The sequence below is a fragment of the Ascaphus truei genome, chromosome 2 (assembly GCF_040206685.1).
Source record: "Ascaphus truei isolate aAscTru1 chromosome 2, aAscTru1.hap1, whole genome shotgun sequence".
Lineage (NCBI taxonomy): Eukaryota > Metazoa > Chordata > Amphibia > Anura > Ascaphidae > Ascaphus > Ascaphus truei.
In genome coordinates this window covers 27,282,484-27,310,002 of record NC_134484.1, presented here as the reverse complement: position 1 = coordinate 27,310,002, position 27,519 = coordinate 27,282,484, and the positions used below count along the sequence as shown (strand labels likewise).

The following is a 27,519-nucleotide window of genomic DNA, read 5'->3' as shown; positions in this document are numbered from 1 at the left end:
TGGGGTTGGGGGCGTGACTAGGGGCGGAACTAGGTGGCGAGTAGATTTTTTGGTTGGGCGAGTAGATTTTTGGGTGATTTGTCGAACACTGTATATATATATATATATATATATATATATATATATATATATATATATATACTGAGTTAAGTTATGGTGAGTAAAAAAAGTGACAAAAACCCTCCACAGGAAAGCAAATATGCAAATATAACTGTATGCTCATCTGCATGTCTTAGGCAGGTCTGAAAGGCGGGGTTGCAGACCTGCCTAAGACATGCAGATGAGCATACAGTTATATTTGCATATATATATATATATATATATATATATATATATATTTTTTTTTTTCAACCTAGGATTCCAATACTATATCATACACCACAAATTCACAAGGCCTATAAGGACCCCCCTAGTCATCCCATTGTGTCTGGAATTAATTCCATGACCTCCAATTAATCACAGTATGTTGACACTTTTTTGGCTCCCCTCACTTGTGTACTCCCTTCCTATTTGAGGGATAGCATGGATGTTTTAAATTCTTTACAGTCTTTAGTTTGGGAAGAACACTTCATTTGGGTGACATTCGATGTATCTGCTTTGTACACATGTACAAGACATGCACAGCGGTGCATCGGTGCAGTGGTGGCACACTATTTATTTCACCAAGACACGTTATCCCTTATTCAACAAAATGTTATTTTTGATAGCATTCAATTCATACTCAATCACAATTATTTTATGTTTGAGGACAGGTATTATATTCAGACCAATGGTACGGCCATGGGTACGCATTTTGCGCCAAATTATGCAGGATTATTCATGGGCCTGTGGGAATGTGAATTTATTTGGAACAACCATCCTTTTAAAAAATATATTCAATATAATAGAAGATTTATTGATGATATCCTGATCGTGTGGTCAGGATCCACAAAGGAACTGGAATCATTCACAATTTACCTGAATATGAATAAATATAATATTGTGCTTAGTGGAGAAAATAGCCCAACGGAAATTAATTTTCTAGATTTGATTCTGAAAATTAGGGACAATTGCATTATCACAAGCCCCTTTTTTAAATAAGTGAATGTTAATTCATATTTGGATTATCAAAGCAACAACTCGAGACAGTGGCTGAATCAAACACCATCTGGACAGTTTCTGCGGATATGTTCTGAATTAAGCAAGTATGATAATCAGTCCAAAATGTTGTCACAAATATTTATCAATAAAAAGGATATGACAATAAGTTGGTGGAAAAATCCATAATGAAAAGTAGAACAATTAAGAGAGACACACTTTTGGTGCCAAAAATTAAAAGTTATCTACGAACAGTAATGATTCACCAATGTTTGTTGCTGATTTCTGCAAACAGGAATCTAAGATTAGACAAATTATGTACAAACATTGGGACATTTTAAAAATGGACCCTGTTTTAAGAGGAACTATTCCCAATAAACCGATGGTTGTTTATAGAAAGGTGACAAATCTTAAGAGCCTTTTAACACGTAGTGCCCTTAATAAACCCACTCCCACGGCAGGTGTTGGAAAAGAATTTGAGCAAACCAATTGGCAACTACACCTGTGGGAAATGTGTAATCAGAAAATACATGGTAAAGGACAAGGTAGTGGTAGATCATGTGACAGGTCAAGAACACAGGGTGTCACTTTTTATAATTTGTTTGACCAATTATGTTATTTATGTGATTGACTGTCCCTGTTAGAAACATTATATTGGGAAAACAATTAGATCTTTGAAAGTGCAAATTGGGGAACATGTTAATGGGATAACAAATGCGAGACGTTTATTGGATGAGGGCAAGAAAATTCATAGTTTGGCCCAAAATTTTTGGGATCACCATGGAGGGAGACATGGAGATTTTAGATTTAGAGTGTTGGAAGTAATCCCTCGAGATCTAAGAAGGAGGTATAGGGATCTCAAGCTGCTGCAGCATGAGCAGTATTGGATCTTTACTATGAATAGCAAAACATCCCTTGGGTTAAATGAAATCATTGAACTAAACCCCTTATTGAAATGATGATCTAAGTGGGGGTCAGTATAATTCTACCCTGATTATCAGTTTTTATGTTCCATGTCCATAGTCCCCTGAGGTTATGTTCTGTTAAGACATAGGAGATGTAGGTTATTATTGGGATCCCTATTTTTTTTATATGGGGTACCATTATAATCATTGATCATGTTGTGTTATCAATTTATGTTCATTCAGTATAAACAGCAGGGTGCCTACCCTGATTGCGCTAAACTGGGTGAACACAAAGAACAATCTTCTGCACATAGATCAATCAGCAATAAGGCATATATAAGCTGAGTTCACATGGTGAGTGGAACAGGTGAACCCTGAGGATAATCCCCAGTGTGGGTGGAGGCAGGAGTATATAAATAAACACTACTTACACGGCCATGTGTAAGTACAGGCACATAAAGAGTCCTTGCCCAGTCTGCTTCCCACTTCAGTCTGGAAGGCTTCTGAGTGGTGTTTCAATAGTCCAATGGCTAGATGACGTCACCGCTTAAGGTCTCCGCTCTTGGGTTTGTCAATGGAGGCAGATGCTCGTCCCATAGAGGAATGTAGACAAAAGGTAACCAGGGGAATAACATATCTCTCTGTCAGCCTTATACAATCACCTACTCTTCAATAGAGGGTCAATAGAGGGTTACCAATATATGCACATTCTTTGAATTTCCGCCTTTAAAGTTTTTTACCAATTGAAAAAAGTTTTTTTAACTTGATTGTATATATTCATTGGTGAGTAACAATGAATATATACATTTTAATTAATGTGGTATTAATGATATGTATTAGATTTATTAGCATTATTGCATTCTTAATTTAAGTGTGTTAATGTAATTTATGGTATAGGGATTGTGTATGTATGTCTATATATGTTTATTGTAGTTTGTTTTGAATGGCACCTTAAGCACCTGAGCACTTTAATTACCTAGTAACCAATAGTGTGGGACTGTTGGGTATATCTTTCAGTCCTTTCCAACCAGTGATTACACCCCTGACGAAAAGTATTAAACAAGAAATGCGTAGAGGTGACACTGGTTATTTTGGTACCACGTGGGACGCTGTGATGTCAGACGCCAGCGTTGTTTCCCTGCTTTGCCTGTTTGTGTTTAGAGGTTGTTTACATCTCGGCAGCCACCATACCTTTACTTTGCACAGCAGTTCCTTCTGTGGTTTCGGCGTATAGGGACATTTATGATCCAGAGGGACTGCTTGTTTTTTCATCTGACGGGTTTGGCGGGCAGGGATATCGTGGACAGAGTGGTGCCACCTTATTATTTGTAATGTAAGTTAATGTATTGTTCGTAATTTAAATAAAGTGGAATTTTTAAAAAAAATTACACTCCCCTTTTTTGTGCTCTATTTTATGTATGTATGTGTTCTAGTTGGCCCTGTTTTTGATCGTGAGAGAAAGATTGGAGCAGCAGGAGTATTGGAATACTGGACGGTCTGGGATCTGCGCACACCCTATTTCTTTTCGCTATATATTCCACTTGCAGTGCACTTGATACAATAATTCACTAATTATCAGTTTCTTATATTATTTGTGTGTGTGACTCCTCCACGATGACCCAGAGATGGATCAACACATCTGGAGAGACGTGACTCAGAGGGTCACTCACACAGGCTCTCCATATTTGTTCCACAAATATTTCAGGAGACCAGTCATCTCTGGGCGTGCTCCACTCTTGCCCCTACACACCACTGCATGACAAAGCACACAGGGGACCACCTTAGAGAAGATTACCGATCATTGGCTGGCAACTGGTAGTATGCTCACCATGCTGGCGGTTCAAGACAGGCCACTGCACCCTGTGATGCCTGCTGGCTAGGACAGGAATCTGGAATGTCAGGAGGGCATGCCTGGGGACTCACACCATGATGTCAATGAGATGCAGATTTGCATTCCTCTGAATCACCTTCTCCAGTAGAATCCTCGCTAAGCTCATCGGAGGAGCCACCATCACCACCACCAATGTCACCCTCAGATTTTGCAAGATCCATTGAGGCTCTTCCTGGACCAGACGGGCTTACAGCTGTCACAACCTCCTGACTGTTTGATGGGCTCCCTGCTACCCTACCCACTATGCGTGCCTGTGGTTCCACCTCCTGAACTCCACATCCCCACGTGGTGAAGCTTCTAGTGTCCAAGGAAGATCAGCAGAAGCAGCCGTAGCAGTGGTGGCCATAGCCGACTAAAGTGGTGCAGCTGAAACTGGATCCTGGGGCACAGATTCAAAACCTGTCATGAGCATTGACGAGCATCAAACAAACTGTCAAATGAAGACCAGAGACAGGTGCAAAACAACTAAGGCGTTTTGCACATTGCTTCACTTTGTCAGTCTTTGACAAAGCGCAGTAGTGCACAAAATGCATTAGTTATTTTGCACCTGCCTCACATTTGTCAGATGCTCCATTAAATATTTTTTCCAGTACAGTGATCCAGTCCTGATTTTTGTTAGAGCTGTGCTCCGTTCATTCCATCTTGTTAGCTAGGGACTTGTAGAAATAAACATGGCCCGCGGAATGGATTTACGTTAAAGATGATCCCGGATTAGTTAAAATCCGAGAAACCGAGCTGCATGGAGGGATGTTCTTTTAAGAAAGCCATTTCAATTTGTAAGATTTTTGTGTTTTTTGTCTGCTAAGTGAGACTGCCCTTTGGGATAATCGTTGCCATAATGAACTCTAATGTGATGTGAATGGTATTATTATATATGGCAGGGACTTTTTTTAGAGCATTCCTCAGTGTTATAGAAAGGTGTAGAATGGGGTTTATGACCTACTTTTGAAAACATACAGTAAAAGAATCATACAATAATTGAAACACAAAAGTGCACTATATAAATTTGCAATTCAATGCTTGTAATTGTTTAGAGCAGCTGTTATCCATCTACAGTGGTGTGAAAAAGAAAGTACACCTTCTTTGAATTCTATGGTTTTATACAGTATATCAGGACATAATAACAATCATCTGTTCCTTAGCAGGTCTTAAAATTAGGTAAATACAACCTCAGATGAACAACAACACATGACATATTACACCGTGTCATGATTTATTTAACAAAATACATCTTTCTTTTTCACACAACTGTATGCTTTTGGCTCGCTGCGCTAATGGTAGCTTTGGTGTCTAAAGACAGTACAGATACCGGTTGAGGTCTAATGAGGCAGAGGTTTAGAGCAGACTTTAAGAAAATTCCTGTCTCTTGTCTTTAATCACAATGACAGTACAGTATGTAGGAAAACACAAGAACAGGAAACCTAGTTTTTAGCACTCAGTAACTGGCTGGTGATTTCTGAAGTAATTAAATAAATGTAATGTCCAAAATGAATGTAAAATAAATGGTATTAAAATCAAACAACACTAGTATAGTGACTATGATCGTAGGATGGGCACTGTAAGAGTGCTCACAATCAAACGTAGGTATATATTGATGACGAAGGTTAGTCGGCAAATATGGTCCAATAAGGTAGGAAAAACCCTTATTCGAGTAAAATACAAGACCCTTTTACCCTGTGTTAGATAGGCTAGTGATACTACGGTCTCCTAGCTCCATATAGTGGTGGTTATAACTGGATAAGTGTATAATCAAGTACTGATGTACATGGAGATATTGTAACTCTGCTGATATCAATGTATGTATCAGTGCAGATGCTACTCAATGGACATCAAAGGTATGGGCAAAGGAGTGAAAGGTATATAGCACTAGGAGCCAGGGGAGATTACCTTGAGAGCTGGAGTCTGGAGGCTAAAGGAGGGATCTTCAGTCAGCCACAGAGGGACCTTCACAAGGCATTTGGGGGGCCTTGGAGGAGCTGCTGACCGTCCATGGAGGGGCCTTCATACATTCAGTGGGGTGCTTTGGAGGGTCTGCTGATGGCTCATGGAGGGGGGATCCTTCAGACAGCCAGCGGGGGGCATTGGAGGGGTAGGTAGGTTTGTGCCAGGAACACACAGTTGCTTATATCAGCCAGGCTCTGCCCACGAGTAAGGCCCTGATTGGCTCTCCCAAGCAGGCTACACTTCAGAAAGCATGTAAGCATTTGTTTTCTGACACGTGGACTGGCAGGGGACCTGGTGTAAGGAATCCGCTCCGCGGTTTACTGGTTGCCTCACCTTGCAGACTTGTGCAGTCCTGGAACATTTCTCCTGTTATTTACTGCAGCCTGGATTCTCTCACCAAAGCAATACTGTCACACACTCCCTCTGATATTTACTGCAGCCTGGATTCACTCACCAAAGCTATACTGCCACACACTCCCTCTGGTATCTACTATAGCTGTGCAGCCTATCACTGCAACCTAGATTTGCATTTACTCATTGGAGCAGTACCTTCACACCCCCCGTCGGGGATTGGTCCGCTGGCCTTTAAGTACTATGTTCCCACAATGCTCCCTGCCGAGCATAGTCCTTACCGGATGTCACTACCTGTTCTGCCACAAGCTCCCGCGTGTTCTCCTATGCTGAAGCGGAGGTTCCGCCCTGCGTTCTTCAGCTTCCTTCAAGCTCCCGCTTGTTCTCCTGTGCTGAAGCGGAGATTCCGCCCTGCGTACTTCAGCTTCCTTCAAGCTCCCGCATGTTCTCCTGTGCTGAAGCGGAGGTTCCATCCTGCGTCCTTCAGCTTCCTGTTCTCCTGTGCTGAAGCAGAGGTTTTGTCCCTGCGTCCTTCAGCCTCCTGGATTCCTGCACTGAAGCGGAGGTTTCGTCCCTGCGTCCTTCAGCCTCCTGGATTCCTGCACTGAAGCGAAGGTTTCCCTGTGTATCTACAGCTTCCTGGTTCCTGGGGCCTACTCTTTCCCTAATCTAGAGAGGCCGTGTCCTGGTCCCTGCGCTGCAACAGAGGATTCCCTAGCCGCTCAGGACTCTTGCGCTGTAGCACTGGTTTACCCGTGCAGCTAGGCGGTGTGTAATCTGGTCTGTCTTCCACCTCCTGAGACCAGTACCATGGGCCATGGTCGCCGCACGCGCAGAGGCTACCCCCGCGCTCCTAAGCTGAAGCGGGGCTTTCCTGACTCCCTGTTGCCGAACTCCTGCTTGGACAATGTTTATTCTGACGTCTCCTGTCCTGACCCTGGCTTGTACAACGACGATGCTGTCTTCTCCTATCCTAATCCTGCTACGTATGACTACGAACTGCGCAATCCGGATCAGCCTGCGCGGTCTAAGGTTGGTGCTTTTACAACCCCACCTCAGCCTCGCGGTCCGACCCAGGTTTGTGGCGAGCACAACCGTGACACCTGGTACCCCTGACCCACCAGGCCTAGGACAGCAGTCCCTGGTGTCCTCCCCCTGCCGGCGTCTCTTGACAGCACCGAGCAGGTTAAATCTCAGTCTGGAAACATGCTGACTTGATTAGCCTGCTCACCTGGCAAGTTAGAGTGTCTTAAAAGTCTTTAGCTCTCAGTGCTCTAGCTTGCTGTCTGACCAGAGAAATCAATGCTGAAACTCTGGAGTTAGAGAAAAATGCACCAAAGGTCTGTTTACAATGGACGTTCTGTATTACTCTTGTGTATCCTGGACTTGAACTACCCTTGCTAGGAAAAACGCAAAGCCCTTATCAAGGACTTATGTTTTTAACTGTTTATATGCTGATGATAAGCTGTTTTGTTCCACCTTTTTTGAAAATAAAAACCTATATTCAGACAAACCTACATGTAGTTGCATTGTCCCTGCAAGCTCCCTATAGATTGATACAATTGTAGCACTGTTTCCCCCACCCTGTGGGAGATGACACTGCATACACTACAGGGCAATGTCCCTATCTACAGGGGCTGTCCCTGTAGCAACCACAATCTAAGTGGGAGTCTGGGCCTAGCTGGGGCCTGTAGCGGGTCTCTGGCCTAGTGCAGTGGCCACTAACAATCAGCACTCACACCCTCACCTCTCTGTGTCCCAGCTCCGACTGACACGCGAGGTCTGAGCGTGCCAAAAGTATCTATCATGTTGCAGGGAATCCTCGCAGCCCTATTGGCTGTTGCCATGTGGTATTGCAGCCCCAGGGGCTGCTGGGGGTTGTAGTTCCCCTGCTGGACATGCATCTAATGGCCGCCGCTCTAAGTTACTGCGCATGCGTGTACCTATAATGGCCGCCGCAACTACCAGCACCTCTTTACACATGCTCAACTCTCTATCGCACATGCGTACACATACTCAACATGACAGCACCCTTCAAAGGAAGCCGCCGCAGACCTCCAGCGACCCGGTCGCCTCTCCGCAAACACCCGCATGCTCCTGCACCTTCCCCCACCTGCCGGATGCACCCACGCACCTCTGCAGCCACAACGGGAGGTAGGGAACCACGGGGGAACTGCCTACACTATATATAGTGTTTCTATATATAATATGTAGCCCTTGTAACCCCTGGTGACAAAACCTACGCGTGCTGCTTTTACCTATGTGGCTAACAGGAGGCCTGAGCCTCCGCCACTGGGAGCCTGGGATAAACTTATGCACGGTGCAGCACCTCCACCGATAAGGGATCCCAGCGGGGTGGGAGTATTCCCTCACCGGAACCAACATACACAGTTGTAGCCCTCTTTCCTACGCTCTAGAGTGACTACGGGTACTGCACACACCTGTTGGCTCAAGGAGATCTTGGCCTCCGCTAACTGGGAGCCTGGGTAAGAGTTATCTTATTGGCAGCGCCTCCACTTACCCAGGATCCCCATTGCGTAAGATTCCCCTGGGTAAGAACAATAGCAATACACATCAGGTTATAACGGTTTACTGTAAGTACGGATAGAACCTTATCTTATAGGTATAGCAATAACACATATAACACACATCAACTAACTTATACTATAACACTAGTGGCACGGCCACTCTCATAAGGAGAAATGTCACTGTCCCGTCACCGCGTGCCCCCACACCGTGTCCATGTAACTGTAATATGTTTATAGGCTCAGTCCTTTGGCCACTCCACTTAGTGTCCCCAAAGAGTGTTCCCTAAGGCGGGATCAGCGCCTGTTGACCGGTGTTGGTGCACTTTAGTAAATACCTTCCGGTCACTGTGGTGACCGGTAACAACTTCAAAAAGGATCTGCCGATCCAGTGTAGTCTCTCACGATGCACAGCAGCCTGATCCCAGACGACTAGCACCAACCTCAGCTCCGCACACTTTGTCCCTATCTGCTATACAGTAAAGGCTGATGTAGCTATCACTACAGGGCGTCCCTGCAGCACCACAATCTACGGTGACTCAGGGAATATCCTGGGGCCTACGGGGAAGATCTAACCTATGCAGGTGGGTCACGGACCCCCTGCACCCACACTACCTCTTCCCTTGCTCCTCCGGTGCCCTCTGGCTAGCGTGGTCTCTCCCACACGCTTCCCTTTCCTGCCTCCCGCGAATCCGGCCCTCCTATTCGCTCCCTGGCATCAGGTGACTGCGCTAAGGCTCCTGGGAGTTGTAGTCACTGGCTGAGCCTCTTACTTATTGGCCAGCCTTTCGCGCGCTTGCCCTGCGCATGCGCGACCTCTCGCCGCTCTAACAGTGCCCCTAACTATTGCGCAACAACATGGTGGCACCCTATGTTGTCGGGCCGTCGCGGAACCTCTCAAACACTCTCTTTGAAGACACGCTGCAGCGAAGGAAAGCAAACTAGACATCCCTACACAGTAAATACACACTTTTGTATAAGAACAGTATTTACTATCATATAATGCATGCACCATATCATAAGAAAAAAGGAGACTTTTGGTATACATCCTTTGATCAAATAATGCCAAGCCTGCTAACCACGTCAAGGTAAGTCTCTTTAGCAGGTCCCTACGCTAAATGCATACTAGTGTTATGTGAAATAAGCCCAGAAGGGGTTAAAATATCAAAGCATATGCTTGTATAACCTAGTGCAATTAAAAACTGGTATATACCAGTACAGATACTCACATGTAAGTGAAGTGGTGCTATTGTGTAATTGAATATATTTAGCCAATCACCTGCAACTGCTTATTGAGCAGTTTGTGGCAGGCCAGCCCCTCCTCTTCTAGGTATATAATCTCCTAGCAAGGTCCCCTTATTCCACTTCACTTACATGTGAGCATCTGTACTGGTATATACCAGTTTTTAATTGCACTAGGTTATACAAGCATATGCTTTGATATTTTAACCCCTTCTGGGCTTATTTCACATAACACTAGTATGCATTTAGCGTAGGGACCTGCTAAAGAGACTTACCTTGACGTGGTTAGCAGGCTTGGCATTATTTGATCAAAGGATGTATACCAAAAGTCTCCTTTTTTCTTATAGGTATTTACACCATACATATATATATATATATTCCCCATTGATTGCTATCCCTATGGGAGAAGCGCAGGGTTTCACTTTCTGTTTTGCACATTTGTATGGCCATTTCCTTCACTAGCTGCATGCTCTTTACATGGAGAAGCGCAGTGATTATATTTGTTTTGCACCATATCATAACACAGCCCCAGCATATGACCCAACAATACACAGTCCATATGAATGTCCCCAAACACTGAATGTCTAATGGCACTTAACCACTGAGTGTCTCTCTTTCAATATGTGTGTGAGGAGATAGTGTGCTTCCCTGTGTTGGGGCCCGGTGGTGCACTTAAGAATACCTCCTTGGTCTTTATCCAGACCAGGATAAACAGCAGCGATGGGTAGACCCGCGACGTGGTTCTGCGGCATGGTCTGATGTTCCTTCCTTGGGTAGATCCTCAGGCTGACTTCTCTTAAGTGGCCTCCAGCCGGATGGCACCTTACAAGCAGTCTCTGATATGGAGTCCTGATCTGCTCTCAGTTAGCAAGCTGCACTTTCCTTCAGGCAGTGTCCTGCAGCAGCTCTCACTCTAATGCTATGGTGAGAAGGGTCCCTACCTTAAAGACTTCCCTGCAGCAATTACAATAACTTCCTCTACTGTGTCTCAGGGGACTAACTGGGCCCTTGGGGGTAACTTATGGCCTAGTCCCTGGAGCACAGCTCTGTGAACCCTACCTGCACCTTCAAGGACCCGGTCTTGACTGCCAGCTTCCTCTCCCAGCACGCAATACTCTTTCCTCCCTTCTAGGAGCAACCAAGCCATCCCATTCGTTGTGGTGAGTCACGTGGCAGCATCTCCCTATGCAGCATGGGAGTTGCAGTTCTGTCTGCAGCCTTTTCCTATTGCAGCTTTGTGCGCTAACTCTACTGCACATGCGCAACTGTCATGGCCGCTGCGAGTCTCACTGCGCATGTGCGGACCTACGTGGCTACACGCTCGCACAAACCAACATGGCGGCACTCTGCAGAGACAGCTGCCCGCGCCCCCGGTGACGCGCTCACCCCAGCAGAAGCCCCACACCTCCCGCAGCATCCCACACATCAGCAGAGGTAAGGGGAGTAAATAAATACACCGGGGGACTGGAGGGGACCTGGCTACATCCTCCCCCTGGTGCAAAATCCAATGTCCCGCTTGGGAACAACATATATACACACATCGTTATATAATAAAAATGCAGTTTCTGTATATAACTTAACGATCAACTCTAAACAAGATTATACATTTCTACAAACATATTTATCACTGAGGTTAGCTTAACTCTAGCTGTTTGCTGAGACTCATAGTGAGGCCTGGACTCTCATGTAGAGGGTGAACCAGTTTGGTCAAAGTCTCTGTTTAACTGAACATTGTCTCTGTCTGGCACAAAACTCGGACTATTGGGATTGAGTTGATGTCTTGGTGAATCGGCTGTTGATGGTACTTGAGGCGCAGGCCCTTTACCCGTTGCTCCTTCGGGAGGTGCCCACCAATCTCTGTTGGAAGTTCCTTCTTGAGTCGTCTCAGTTAGACTCTTCAGGCCCACTATTGGTTATTACAGTTTTGGGTTCTGGATCACTTTCTCCCAGTTGTGGGATAGGCAACAAGTGGTTTCTGTGCCAGACCTTTGCCCTACCATTCACATCGCGTATGCGATAGACAGTGAGGCCCGGCATTTGGGACTCTACTTGGAAAGGTCCCTCTCTCCAGCGATCAGCCAGCTTGTGCTTGCCGGGAATCCCCAAGTTGCGTAGGAGAACTGCGTCTCCAGGTCGGAGCTCCCGATAGCGTACTCTGTGGTCGTACCTCCTTTTGTTATAGGCATTTAATTTAGCTGTGGCCCTTTCTGCTAGCTGATAGGCATGTGGTAGACTATCTTGGAGTCGTTTCACATATCGGTAATGAGCCATATTGGGTACCCCATCGGTAGATACCCTCAGGCGGATGTCTACGGCAATCTGGCTTCTCTCCCAAACATCATGATGTACGGCGTGTACCCTGCGGACTTGTGCCAAGTGCAATTTTATGCATGCACCAAGGCTTCGACATGCTTGCTCCATTCTCCCTTAGGGGAATCTTTTAGAGTGCCTAGCATATCTAGCAATGTCCGATTAAATCTTTCAGGGAGTGCATCTCCCTCAGCATGATAGGAAGTGGTTCTAGACTTCTGAATGTTTAACAGCGCGAGCAACTCTTTGACAAACTTGCTCTCGAAGTCCCTTCCCTGATCGGAGTGCATCCGATTTGGCAGCCTGTAATGCACAAAATACTTTTCCCACAGCACTATGGCCACATCTTTGGTGGGAAATGCTTGTGCATAGCGGGTATAGTGATCTGTCACTACTAGCACATTGCCTATGCCTCGAGTCTGGCTCTACACAAGAAGTCCATGCAGACTAAGTCCATTGGGCCAGAGCTTTAGAGATGGCCCATTGGGGCGGCACGGGTGGGCAGTGTTTTTCTTTGAATACACCGTAGGCACTTCTTGCAATGTTGTTCTACGGACTCCTGCATTTTTGGCCAGAAGAATAGATCTCTTACTGATCCAAGGGTCTTGTCCACCCCCTGGTGTCCGTGATCAACATGTAAGGATCGTAAGACAAAGCGTTGTAGATGCCGGGGCAGAAACAATTGTCGTCGATCAGGGTGACTGTGGTAGGGAACGACCCGATAAAGGAGACCGCGATCGATTTCAAATTTGTCCCATTCTCTCATGAGGATTGCGACAGTGTCCTTGGGTTCCTGTTTCACCCTAGAGGGGTTATTTTGATATAGGGACAGCGTTATCCACGGGATCACTTATCTGGGCTAGTACCATTTCTTACCAAGTGAAGATGACAGTTTGAGTAAGACCCATGCCATCGGGGTGGCAGTATGCGTCAGGAATGGCCTGGGGTTGACACCCTAAAGAATTAGCCACTCGCAACTCGGAGAACGCCACCTTATCTTCTACTATCGCTGTGGTAGAGCACATCACCTTCATTTCTGGTCCAGGAATCTCTTTCTAGGGCCCATCATCAGACATAGAACTCAGCCCAGGTCTTCGAGATAGTGCATCCGTTCCTATATACAGAGGCCTGGATTTGTATTTTAATGTGACCTGGTAGTTGGATTTGGCAGTTGTTAGGATCTAGGTAAATGGGTTGTTGTCTGTTCTCACTTCGAAGGAGACCCCATACAAATAGTCATGGAGCTTTTCCTCTACTGCCCATTTGAGGGCGAGAAAATCCAATTTGTGAACCGGATAGTTCTTCTCACTAGGAGTTAAGCTTCGGCTCACATATGCCACTGAACGCAGACCAGCAGGCTACATCTGATGTAGCACTGCTCCCAGCCCATTGAACCTAGCATCCACGTGCAAGACATAGGGTTTCTCGGGGTCAGCATAGGCCAGAACAGGAGCTTCCGTCAAGCTTTTCTTTAGCCCAATGAAAGCCTTTTCACAGTCGGATATCCATTTATCACCAAAGGGTGTTCTTGGAGACGTTGTTTTCTGCCGAGGTTCCTCTGAGTAATTATTGAGTAGATTATTGAGAGCCTTAGCTTTGCTAGAGTATCCTTCGACTCAGTCCCTATGCCTGCTGTTTCCATCTCATTTATGACATTCCTCACGTCGTCAACATCCCTGGGGGCAATACGCCTGGATCGCTCCCGGAATGGAGTGGTATCGTTCAGACGGATCGTTTGTTGGGCGTTACAGCTACAGCCTACGTCCATCTCGCTAGTAGAGAACACTTCTCTGCGTTCTTCCAGCTGCGCACATAGCCACTTCTTCCAGTCTTCAGACAGGGTCGAGTCCCCAAAATCAAACTGTAACCCCTCGAGCTCTTCTTGTGTGGTAACAGCCTTGACATGCACTTCTGTTTCCACGGTTGTAACCGGATATATCCTGCCCAGTCTCTGTCCGAATTCAAACGGCACCGGATGTGGGGAGATATTTTGAATGGACACCGTGATTTTTTCAGGAATAGTCGAGGTCCATTCCCTCATTTCCAGTACCATCTTGTATCCTCTCTTGAGATTCAGGAGTGGTTTCTAAAGAGAAATAGGTGTCTGCTGTGTCCCGGTTCCAGTACCTGACAACAGCGGTCACGTGTCTCACTCCCCCTAGTGGAATCTCTATCAATCTTTTCTCGTGATTGAAGATCTCCCCATATTCTTCCTGAGAGGCGACTCTTAAACATTCATCCTTGAGGACAGGAGGAAGCTGCAGTGAAGACAGGGGTAATTCAACGGCTTCGTGGAGGTAGGCGCAGATCACCGACCTCACTACATCTGCATTAGTTCGCAATATGATGGGAGCACTCGGGTGTTCTTGAGGCTCAGGACAGACCAGGGCTTTCACTCTCATTGGGTGAGTCCGGTTGGTGTTCAATTGCAATATATTGATCCGCACGGCTACCACTCCATCGATGGGATATTCCTCATTGCTAAGGACCCACAACTTCATTTTTTCGGCCGACTGTAAGGGCAGATGGCTGAGGTGTTGATCGTAGAACGCCCGATAGATAATGATCATTTGAGACCCAGTGTCCAATAAAGCGGATAAATAGATTCCTTCCACGACGACTCTTATTATAGCAGTGGGTCCTACCCTGGTGTAGGCATCTTGTGGGAGAGTCTCTCCTGCCAGGACCTCCGACTCTCCTTCATCCTCCTCAGGTATTGCTGGTAAGGAAGAGAGTGATTTCTGTACTTGTACTGTGAAGGACTGGGCCTTCAGAGGTTTTCGGGGATTCGGACAGCTCCTTGCAACATGGCCCTTTATGCCACAGTTGAAGCAGCGGAAATCTGTGCATAAACCCGGACTGCCATGCGACCTGGGAGTGGACACAGGCACCTCAGGGGTGGTCATGTCCTTTCCGCTCTTGCTTCCCTTTGCTTTGGGTACGGGTGCTTTCTTGGTCTCGTCCTTGCGAGAGACTTTAGTCTTCTTGGGAGTGTGCAACCTAGTGAACGCCTCATGACTCTTCACCTCGTCCAGTAAGTCTTCTAACGTAGGGGGGTTCCCCTTCAGTAGCGAGCATCTAATCAATACTACAATATGATGTGTGAGTATGGCTTCCCACAGGAATTGAGTGTGCCGATACTCCTTCACTTCTGAGGCCTTAATGACTTGGCGTGAACGTAGATCCCACAAGATCAATTAGATCCGCTGTATAAACTCTGATAGGTCATCTCCCTCTTTCTGGCGGAGATTGTAGTATTTAGTCCATAACTCACGTCGTCCTCCTTTCCGTACACCCGGATAAGAGAATCCATCATCTGTTGCGCCGTAACCTCCTTATGCTGGTCCTTGTACATCTTTACGGTAGTGGACGCGGGAGGCCGTAGACAATCCATTATTCCAGATGCTAGATGACAAACAATCATTTAATAAATATAGTCACTGTATTGGATTCATATTTATATATGCTCTAGTCATTGAACTGTTTTCTGTAGTTATTCATTATTTATATATTTTTATTATTTTTCAGCATTTATCATCATTTTTATATACTGTAGGGTATCTTATTTATTAGTTTAATTTTCCCTACTTCAGTTAAGATTGATTATTTATGTTTATGATTCATTATACTTATGTATGTCTCATATTCTATATATTATAATATTTATTATTTGAGTAATTAGACAGGGGTCAAATATCAATACTTTCTTATACTTTCCGCATAGCCAAGCCAATATGGTTTTAAATAGTTAGTTATGTTGTCACAGATTACTAACAATTTTGTTGTTTGATATTTTGTATGTGGTTCATGTTTGTATGTCTCTTTGGGTACCGTTTCTCTATGATCTAGCTGATACTTTGTATTGTATTGTATGTCTTTATTTATATAGCGCCATTAGTGTACATAGCGCTTCACAGTAGTAATACATGTGGTAATCAAATAAATAACAGATAATATAAATAACAGATCATGGGAATAAGTGCTTTAGACATAAAAGTAACATTTCGGAAGAGGAGTCCCTGCCCCGAGGAGCTTACAGTCTAATTGGTAGGTAGGGAGAACGTACAGAGACAGTAGGAGGGAGTTCTGGTAAGTGCGTCTGCAGGGGGCCAAGCTTTATGTATCATGTGTTCAGAATGTTCACAGTGCTATTCGTATGCTTCTTTAAGCAAGTGTGTCTTAAGGTGGGTCTTAAAGGTGGATAGAGAGGGTGCTAGTCGGGTACTGAGGGGAAGGGCATTCCAGAGGTGTGGGGCAGTCAGTGAAAAAGGTTTAAGGCGGGAGAGGGCTTTAGATACAAAGGGGGTAGAAAGAAGACATCCTTGAGAAGAACGCAAGAGTCTGGATGGTGCATACAGAGAAATTAGGGATGAGATGTAAGGAGGGGCAGAAGAATGTAAAGCTTTAAAAGTGAGGAGAAGAATGGAGTGTGAGATGCGGGATTTGATCGGAAGCCAGGAGAGGGATTTCATGAGGGGAGATGCTGAGACAGATCTAGGAAAGAGTAGAGTGATTCTGGCAGCAGCATTTAGGATAGATTGTAGGGGAGACAGGTGAGAGGCAGGAAGGCCGGACAGCAGGAGGTTACAGTAATCAAGACGGGAGAGAATGAGGGCCTGAGTCAGGGTTTTAGCAGTCGAACAACAGAGGAAAGGGCGTATCTTAGTTATATTGCGGAGGAAAAAGCGACAAGTTTTAGAAATGTTTTGAATGTGAGGGGCGAATGTGAGAGAGGAGTCGAACGTGACCCCTAGGCAGCGTGCTTGGGCTACTGGGTGAATGATTGTAGTTCCAACAGTAATGTGGAAGGAAGTATGAGGAGCTCTGTTTTAGCCATGTTGAGTTTAAGGCGTCGGAGGGCCATCCAGGATGATATAGCAGAGAGACATTCAGAAACTTTGGTTTGTACAGCAGGTGTAAGGTCAGGTGTTGAAAAGTATATTTGTGTGTCGTCGGCATAGAGGTGATAATTAAACCCAAAAGATGTTATTAGGTCACCTAGAGAGAGTGTGTACAGAGAAAAGAGAAGAGGTCCCAGGACAGAGCCCTGGGGTACCCCCACAGAGAGATCAATAGAGGAGGAGGAGGTGTTAGCAGAAGAGACACTAAAAGTACGATGGGAGAGGTAGGATGAGATCCAGGATAGAGCTTTGTTCCGAATACCTAGAGTATGGAGAATGTGGAGGAGAAGAGGGTGGTCCACGGTGTCAAATGCTGCAGAGAGGTCGAGTAATATGAGCAGAGTGTAATGACCTCTGTCTTTGGCAGCATGGAGGTCGTCAGTTATTTTAGTGAGGGCTGTTTCGGTGGAGTGAGCAGTGCGGAAGCCAGATTGTAGAGGGTCTAGGAGAGTATAGGTGTTGAGAAAATGGAGCAAGCGAGAGAATACTAGACGTTCAAGTAGTTTAGAGGCAAAAGGCAGGAGGGAGACAGGTCGATAGTTAGAAAGACAGGTAGGGTCAAGCTTGCTGTTTTTGAGTAATGGTATGACTGTTGCATGTTTGAAGGAGGATGGAAAGGTTCCAGAGCAGAGGGAGGAGTTAAAAATATGTGTAAGCGTAGGGATTATAGTAGGAGCTAGAGGTTTTAGGAGATGGGAGGGAATGGGGTCAAGAGGGCAAGTGGTAGAGGGAGAAGAGGAGATCAACAGCGACACATCCTCCTCTGAGACAGTGGAAAAAGACTCAAGGAAGGCAAGAGGAGAGTTAGGAAGAGGTGTAGGATGGGGGGAAGAAACAGAGGGGATGTTCTGCCGTATGGATTCCACCTTTTCCTTAAAATAGTCAGCAAAGTCCTGAGCGGAGATGGAGGAAGGAGAGGCAGCTGAGGGTGGTTTGAGTAGAGTATCAAAGACAGAGAACAGTCGGCATGGGTTAGACTTGTGCATGTTGATTAGTGCAGAAAAGTAGGCTTGTTTAGCTTGCGAGAGGGCAGAGTTGAAACAGGATAGCATAAATTTGTAGTGAAGGAAGTCTGCGAGAGTGTGAGACTTCCTCCAGAGGCGTTCAGAGGAACGAGTGGAGGAACGCAGCATGCGCGTGTGGGAATTTAGCCAGGGTCTAGGGTTAGAAGGGCGAGGGCGGCAGAGAGAAAGCGGGGCATGTAGATCAAGAGACGAGGACAAGACAGAGTTGTACTTTCTGACCAGGTTGTCAGGGTCTGTAGCAGAGCTGAGAGAGGAGAGGGAGGAGCGTAAAGTGGACTCAAAGTCAGGTAAGTGAATAGAGCGCAGGTTTCTGCAGAACCGGGGGGTAGATGGAGGTGGAGAAGGGGAGAAGCGAGATAAAGAGAATGAGATGAGATGATGGTCAGAGAGAGGAAAAGGGGAAATGGAGAAATCAGAGAGAGAGAAGTTTTTAGTGAAAACCAGGTCTAAGTAGTGGCCATCCTTGTGGGTGCTTGCTGCAGTCCACTGTTGAAGGCCAAAAGAAGAGGTAAGAGAAAGAAAGCGGGAAGCCCAAGAGAGAGAGGGGTCATCGATGTGGCAATTGAAGTCCCCAAGGAGAAGAACAGGGGAGTCTGAGGAGAGGAAGAAAGAGAGCCAGGATTCAAAGTGAGAGAGAAAGGCAGAAGGGGGATGAGTAGAGGTAGGTGGGCGATAGATGACCGCCACATGAACAGGGAGAGGAGAGAAGATCTGGACAGTGTGAGCCTCAAAGGAGGGAAAAGCAAGAGAGGGGGGAATAGGAAGGGTTCGGTAACGGAAGACAGAGGAGAGCAGGAGCCCCACGCCTCCACCCCTGCCATCAGGGCGTGGAGTGTGGGAGAAGGAAAGGCCACCATAGGAGAGGGCAGCTTCCAGAGCAGAGTCAGACTGAGTGAGCCAGGTCTCAGTTATAGCAAAGAGAAGCAGGGAGTGAGAGAGAAAGAAGTCATGTACAGAGAGGAACTTGTTAGAAAGAGAGCGTGCGTTCCAAAGGGCACAGGAGAAAGGGAGAGGATGGAGGGTGGCAGGGGATGGGTATGAGGTTGGAGGGGTTGACACCAGAAGGAGTAGAAGTTGCATGTGGGAGGCGAGGACGAGAGCAAGTTGAAATAAGACAGGGACCAGGATTGGGAGAGATATCCCCAGAAGCAAGGAGGAGAAGCATGGATAGAAAGAGGATGTGTGAGGAGGATTTGTAGGCGTGTTTTTTAGTGCAGGGGATATAGCTGTGTGGTGTCAGAGGACGCAGGTAAGAAAGGAGTTCATGTGAACTGAGAAGTGGTGAAGATAGGAGAGATGGAGATATATGAATAGAGTTTGAGACATACTGAGGCTGGTAAAAAGAAGTGCATAATTTGAGAAGAAGTGAAGTCACAGCAAATATAAATGGTAAAGGCAGCATTACAGCAGTAATGATGCAGTCTGGTATAGATGATTTCCTCCTTTCCAGCGTAGTTCAAATGCAGGAATCAGGGCCAGATGGGGTGTCCACTTCTTCCTCACTTCTTTTGGACTTCCTTTTAAACTTCAGTTGTTCAATAGTCATGCCACTTATAATGGGCCACTTCCTTTTAAACTTCAGTTGTTCAATAGTCATGCCACTTATAATGGGCCACTTCCTTTTAAACTTCAGTTGTTCAATAGTCATGCCACTTATAATGGGCCACTTGGATATGGGCTGCAAGCAGACTAGCTGTTCTGACTGGGTTTATATAGGCCTAAACAGTCACCTGACAATGTTGTTCTGTCTGCTTAATTAGCACATCTGAGGCACATTCAAACAAATGGTTTTCTACACAGGGTGTTCCCTGCCTAGGTGTCATTGCTTAATTTGATTAGGGGTAGACATAAAACAGCATTCAAATATGGATTTTACCTAGCATTGGATCACTTGCATATACTATATAATACACACAGCAGAGGATTTAGAGATGGATTTTACCTAGCATTGGATCACTTGCATATACTATATAATACACACAGCAGAGGATTTAGAGATGGATTTTACCTAGCATTGGATCACTTGCATATACTATATAATACACACAGCAGAGGATTTAGAGATGGATTTTACCTAGCATTGGATCACTTGCATATACTATATAATACACACAGCAGAGGATTTAGAGATGGATTTTACCTAGCATTGGATCACTTGCATATACTATATAATACACACAGCAGAGGATTTAGAGATGGATTTTACCTAGCATTGGATCACTTGCATATACTATATAATACACACAGCAGAGGATTTAGAGATAGATTTTACCTAGCATTGGATCACTTGCATATACTATACTATATTTGTATCCTGGTTAATGGCGGACCACATTAGTTCAGTACCTACTGTATTTGCTTACGTGTTAACCAGGAACCACTACTTAAGGGCTGTTTTAATCAGGTGAAATCATTCTTTGTTAAAGTACCTCCTGTACGAAACACGTCAGAGGATTCACACTGGCTTGCTGTATGATTCATTTCCAATAGATATTTGTTTTTACGATCGCCAGTCACGGCCTGCAATTTTTGCTGTGCCTCACTACCTCACCATTTCCTCTATCCCTGTAGATCAGGCCTGCACAACACGCTCCCCCCTGCACTCATTGTGCGGCCCGCGGCGGCTTTCCCTGTCCTCCTCCCTCCTGAGCCTGCTCTCCCGGCCGCGAGCCGCTCTCCCCCCCTTCCTATCCTGAGCCGCTCTCCCCCCCTTCTCTCCCGCCCGGGACCCGTGATCCCCCTCCTCTCGTGCCCGGGAGCCCCCTCCTCTCCTGCCCGGGAGCCCACTCCTCCCCCGCCTGGGAGCCGCGAGCCTGCTCCCCCCCTCCACGAGCCTGCTCTCAGGACTGCATGAGTGTGCTAGTCCTGTCTGCTCTGCCACTGTGAGGTGCCGTTGGGGGGAGGTGAGGTGCAGGGGAGTGAGGTGAGGTGTGGGGGGGAGGTGAGGTGCAGGGGTGAGGTGTGGGCGGGAGGTGTAGTGGGGTGATGTGAGGTGCAGGGGGGAGAGTGATGTGAGGTGCAGAGGAGTGATGTGAGGTGCGGGGGGGAGGAGGTGAGGTGCAAGGGAGTGAGTGAGGTGCAGTGGGGGGAGATGAGGTGCAGGGGAGTGAGTTGCAGGGGGGGAGGTGAGGTGCAGGGGTGTAGGTGTAGTGTAGTGGGGTGATGTGAGGTGCAGGGGGGGTGGGATGTGTGTGGTCTGCAGTGGGGTATTGTGTGCTATGTGGAGGGGAGTATTGTGTATGGGTGAGGGGGAGAGATGGGGGTGTGAGATAGAGGGTGAGTCGCAAAGGTTGATGATGAGGGGTGCAGGGGGAGATATGAGGATGAGGGGTGCTGGGGGAGATACAGTTAGGTCCATAAATAATTGGACACTGACACAATTTTCATAATTTTGGCTCTGTACGCCACCACAATGGATTTGAAATGAAACAACTGAGATCCAATAGAAGAGCAGACTTTCAGCTTTAATTCAAAGGGTTGAACAAAAATATTTTTGAAACGTTTAGGAATTGCGACCATTTTCATACACAGTCCCCTTATTTCAGGGGCTCAAATGTAATTGGACAAATTAACACAATCATAAATAAAATGTTAATTTTTAATACTTTGTCGAGAATCCTTTGCAGGCAATGACTGCTTGAAGTCTGGAAATCATGGAAATCACCAAACGCTGGGTTTCCTCCTTTGTGATGCTTTGCCAGGCCTTTACTGCAGCTGTCTTCAGTTGTTGTTTGTTCGTGGGTCTTTCTGCCTTAAGTTTTGTCTTCAGCAAGTGAAATGCATGCTCGATCGGGTTGAGATCAGGTGATTGACTCGGCCATTGCAGAATATTCCACTTCTTTGCCTTAAAAAACTCCTGGGTTGCTTTCGCAGTATGTTTTGGGTCATTGTCCATCTGTAAAGTGAAGCGCCGTTCAATCAACTTAGCTGATTTGACTGAATCTGAGCAGACAATATATCCCTATACACTTCAGAATTCATCCGGCTGCTTCTGTCTTCTGTCACATCATCAATAAACACTAGTGACCCACTGCCATTGTAAGCCATGCATGCCCATGCCATCACACTGCCTCCACTGTTTTACAGATGATGTGGTATGCTTCGGATCATGCGCCGTTCCAAGCCTTCTCCATACTTTTTTCTTCCCATCATTCGGGTACAGGTTGATCTTAGTTTCATCTGTCCAAAGAATGCTGTTCCAGAACTGGGCTGGCTTTTTTAGATATTGTTTGGCAAAGTCTAATCTGGCCTTTCTATTCATGAGGATTATGAATGATTTGTACCTTGTGGTGAACCCTCTGTATTTTCTCTCGTGAAGTCTTCTCTTTATGGTAGACTTGGATAATGATATGCCTACCTCCTGGAGAGTGTTCTTCACTTGGCTGGATGTTGTGAAGGGGTTTTTCTTTACCATGGAAAGGATCCTACGATCATCCACCACTGTTGTCTTCCGTGGACGTCCAGGCCTTTTGTGTTGCAGAGCTCACCAGTGCGTTCTTTTTTTCTCAGAATGTACCAAACTGTTGATTTGGCCACTCCTAATGTTCCTGCTATCTCTCTAATGGATTTTCTATATTTTTGTAGCCTAAGGATGCCCTGATTCACTTACATAAAGAGCTCCTTTGACCGCATGTTGTGGGTTCACAGCAACAGCTTCCAAATGCGAAAGCCACACCTGGAATCAACTACAGACCTTTTACATGCTTAATTGATGATGAAATAACAAAGGAATAGCCCACACCTGTCCATGAAACAGCATTTGAGTCAATTGTCCAATTACTTTTGGTCCCTTGAAAAAGAGGGGGGCTACATATTAAAGAGATGTAATTCCTAAACCCTTTCTCCAATTTGGATGTGAATACCCTCAAATTAAAGCTGATAGACTGCACTTTAAGCCAATATTCATTATTTAACTGTAACTTGAATTTATTTAAAACTAGTAATAGTGTCCAATTATTTCCGGACCTAACTGTATATGAAGATGATGAGTGCTGGGGGAGATATATGGATGATGAGGGGTGCTGGGGGAGATATGAGGATGATGGGGTGCTGGGGCAGATATGAGGATGATGAGGGATGCTGGGAGAGATTGATGAGGGGTGCTGGGGGAGATATGATGTTGATGATGATTTTACCCGTGCGGCCCAAATCTGTTTTCCTTGGAGCAGTTCGGCCCTTCTCGCTTTACAAGTTGTGCAGGCCTGCTGTAGATAGTTAACTCTCATGAGCAGGACCCTTATTACCTTTTGTATCATGTTTGGATGCAACTCTGTGATTATCGTACTGCGCTGAAGAGTATGTTGGCACTTTCATATAAACAATAATAATATCTTAAATTAGCAATACCCTCTAAAATGTATGTTGTACTAAATTCAAGTTATGATACATCATTCTATAATAAGCATAACAGTTTTCACATTTTCTTTGAAAATCATCCTAAAGATGAAGGCGTTGTTCATGTTTGGTTCCTTTGCCAGAATAGTTGCTTTAATTGGTATGACAATGTGTCACTATTTAAAACCATACTTGGGACCCTGTTTCTAGGGCTCTTTACCTCACCAATGCAAGCTGGAATGAAGGTACTGAAAACACAATGGAAGAGGACTGGCTGTTTCAGAGTATTAAAATCCATCTGAGCCAAGCATCACAAATTGCTGTTTTAAATAATTAAACAACCATTAGACAATGAAGAGAATGTGCTACAGTATGTGGTGATATGCTTTCATTTGCAACCCTAATACATGTAAGTAGGACTGCACCATTACAGGTCAAATCCCGCCATAAAGTAATTGAGATAAAACAATACATCAAATCTTTATAGCAAATATTCAGCCCTCCAGAGGTGGCCTAAACACTGCCTACAGATACTTTATTTACTGCTATTTAAAAGAAAGGAGAGAATATATACAGGCAGCATAAGAATGTTTGCTACATCAACATTTTCTAGAAAAGCATTATGAACCGCACTTTTAATAGGCATTACAGGAAAAACATTGATGGATGGGATATTATGATGACGAATGAGGGATCTTTGGATTTACTAACCCTTTGCTTTCCATCAAGGGGGGGGGGGGAGGGTGTGTGTGTGTGTGTGTGTGTGTGTGTGTGTGGTGTTTAACTCTGTGCTCAGAGGCCATCCAGCAAAGAACACGCACATTGTGATCATTTTTTTTAAATGAATGGTACTTTATTTTTCTTTATGATGGTTTGCACTTATGAGTGTGCCTTATTTAAATCCCTTCCTATGTAGGCTGATACTGATCTATCTGTTGGGGGAGCCGAGGCTTATAAGATTAATGACTTGTGTAATGAGAAGGTGATATTTACTACCATGAGATCAGGGCAGTGAACCAACACTCCCCTCCATCCACTTCTCTCATTAAGTGAAGGCGACAGGAGCAATTGAGTGAAGTAGAGACCAGGGAGAAAGTCAAATAAAAATCAGAGCGTAATTGTTTATGATTCAAGACAAAGTCATGGTTATGGACCATTCTTGTGTTCCCCTATTTTACAGTATCCCAGCACTTTCACACAGAGATGTGACTCATTTTGGGACATGGTTTTCCCCTCTTGTAAATAAAACTGAAATGTATCAATGACAAGAAGAAACACAAATCCAGATGTAGAACCTTTTCCCCCACCCTAAGTGAGATCATGTACAGTAGCTACCGGTGTATTCTGGTGCATACCTGTGGAGGTAGAACATAAGGCCTGAGATCTCCGCAGTGGTTTGGGAGACATCAGGACAGGCTATCAGGGATGGTTCTTCGGTCAGCGCAGCGCCTCCAGCCCAGGAGAAGAGGGAAACCCCCACCCCCCTTCCCAGGGGAGTGGCTTGTAAGCAGACCTCCTATCAGTCATAGCCCCCCTTGTAATACCAGGCTACTCCTGAACTTTATTAGGTAACACATATAACAATACAACCAGACTGTGCACGATTTGCTCCCAACACTACCCACTCTTTACTGGGACTTTCAGTGCTAGAGGGGCCAGAAAATTAGTAGCCCAAGGGGACTTGGCTACACAGAAAAGATACAATTGGGGCAATCATGGGGCAATAACATTACCAAGATCTATCACAGAAAAAAAAATTGTATTTGTGTCAATTGGGTTTTATTCTTTTGATACTTGTTGCAGTTCTTGTGCCCCAGAATTGCACCACTTTTACCTTCATACATATATATTTCATTTACTTCCCAAAACACTTCCAATAATGTCACAGCTTCTTCGCTTTCGATGTACGGTATTGCAACAGTAAAAAAATAACCATAAAACATCATTTAAATCAACTCTGGTCATACGGTGGCAGTGCAACCTTTGACAGAAGTGTAAAAAGATGTATACAGTAGATCTCTGAAGCCGTGATACAAAAGGGGGAGGCATGAGAGGGAAATCCAGAACTAATCCTGTCAGAGTCAAAAATGAAATGACAGACAGGGTGAAATTTAGAAAGTAAAAAGGAAATCAAATGAGACAGGATGAACTGCAGATACAAGCAGAGTGTGACTTTGTAAAGGTGGAAAAGGAGCATCCAAACGGTGATGGAAATAGGGAACACGTTGTGTGGACACAAAATAACCTGGAGAGAGAATGGAAAGCAAGGACAGTTCACACACCAGGTGGGAAATCAGAGGCAGGACCAGCCAAACACACAAGTGACACTTAGTGAAAGGAGTCAGTGTCACACACAGGAGGCAGCAAGAGACACAGACACAGAGACAGGGACAGGGACACACACACACACGAGACAGTGAGTGTCACATACATACACACACACACACACACACACACACACGAGGCAGTGCAGTGTCAGGCACACACAGGAGACAATGTCGCACAAACACAGGAGACAGTGAGTGTCAGGCAAAAGACAGCGACAATTACACACACAGTGACAGGCGGCTGTGTACAGTGTCACACACAGCGACAGGCGGCATTGTTACACACAGTAGGCAGTGTCACCACAAGCAATGGTGGAAGCAGCTGCAGCTGAAACCGTTACTGGGAACAGGTAAAGCAGAACTGGACGAATGAAATCAAAGCCGATAACACCGAAAACAAACAAAATAATCCTTCAGGTCTGTGATGAAGGACGAAGCCACATCCAGGCTCAGCGTGACACCTGTAATTACAATCACCGCCACGCGTGCAGCTCCCACTCCCTATCACCGCCCCGCAATCACGCGTGCAACTCCCACTCCCTATCACCGCCCCGCAGTCACGCGTGCAGCTCCCGATCCCTATCACTGAGAAGCGGAGAAGGAACAACATTAACTTTCACTGACCGGCGGAATGACACGCTGATAACAACCATGTGCTTCGCATTGAGTGGCACCGGCCTCCTCCAATCCGCAGCGTCTTTTGCGTTCTTCCCTGCCTCTTACTGGGCGGAGGAAGGGGGGGGGGGGAGCTTGGTCTTGCAGCCGCACCGTACCTTGGCTCGCGGTGCAGGAGGGGCGCGGCGTGCGCGGATGGATACGACTCGTGTTTACCAGCCCGGCCCAGGAGGGGGAGGAGCTCGGGGCGGTTGGTGCAGCAGTTTGTTTTTAAAGAGCGGCGTCACAGCGCTCGCGGGGTCAGTCAGTTTCCAGCAGGTGCACAGAGTAGCAGCTGGATAACTTCGCTACCCATTTCAACATCTTCACTCTTTGCCGAGGGCAGTCCAGTCCAGCCTGGCTTCAGCGGGAACATCTGGCAGAGCCCTCCCTTCCTAACTGTTTGTTAACCCCTTGTTCGCTTGGCCGCCCCCCAGTCCGTGAGACCTGCTGGTGAGAGAGAAGTGAGCCATCCGGCTGTAGGAGTGTGTTGCGGGCTCCGTCACGGTGCTGCCAGTCTCCCTGCCCCTCACGCTACCGGTGACTGGGTGCACGCTTGTCCTCGGACTACCCCCTGGGATGGAGAAGTACCTTCCCCAGCTGGTAGCGGAGAAGGATGCGCTGGACCCGTCTTTTACTCACGCGCTGAGGATGGTGAATGAAGGTGAGGAGCTGGGGCTCATCCACTTGTATGTCACTGAACGGGCAGGTTTCGGGGGGGGGGGGGGGGGGGGGAGGGGATGTACTGTCAGTTGCTGCTCGTCCCGTGTACTTGGGGATCTGAGAATTGGATGGTCCTGTGGGGAGCATTGGTGATGGCGTTTCTTGTTCTTTGAGTGGACTTCTCGTCGTGTGTGTGTGGGGGGTGGGGGGGGGGGTGCGTCGTGAGGGGGGGAGTGTTGGGGGTTCGCGTCCTGTGTGTGGGGTATTGGGGGGCTTCTCGTCGTGTGTTGGGGGCTTCTCGTCCTGAGTTGGGGGGGGGGGGGGTGTTGGGGGCTTCTCGTCCTGTGTTGGTGTGTGTGTGTGTGTGTGT

The 27,519-nt window shown here is 46.1% G+C and overlaps 1 protein-coding gene and 1 long non-coding RNA gene across 6 annotated transcripts in view; one reads left to right on the top strand and one right to left on the bottom strand.

The window, feature by feature from the left end:
* LOC142476470 (uncharacterized) overlaps positions 1–27,185 on the bottom strand; it is a 150,226-nt gene extending 123,041 nt beyond the window's left edge. Inside the window, exon 1 of one of the 2 annotated variants that reach the window (XR_012791710.1) lies at positions 26,457–27,185. This is a non-coding gene — a long non-coding RNA (uncharacterized LOC142476470). The remainder of the gene's footprint in view (positions 1–26,456) is intronic. The other variant, XR_012791716.1, reaches the window with a different exon arrangement.
* KHDRBS3 (KH RNA binding domain containing, signal transduction associated 3) overlaps positions 26,710–27,519 on the top strand; it is a 90,061-nt gene continuing 89,251 nt past the window's right edge. For all 4 annotated transcript variants that reach the window (XR_012791687.1, XR_012791693.1, XR_012791699.1 and 1 more), the window contains exon 1: positions 26,710–27,150. Coding sequence is in view for 1 of the 4 variants with exons in the window: in XM_075581822.1 (XP_075437937.1) it covers positions 27,066–27,150 (85 nt within the window). In the remaining 3 variants the exon portion in view is untranslated. The remainder of the gene's footprint in view (positions 27,151–27,519) is intronic.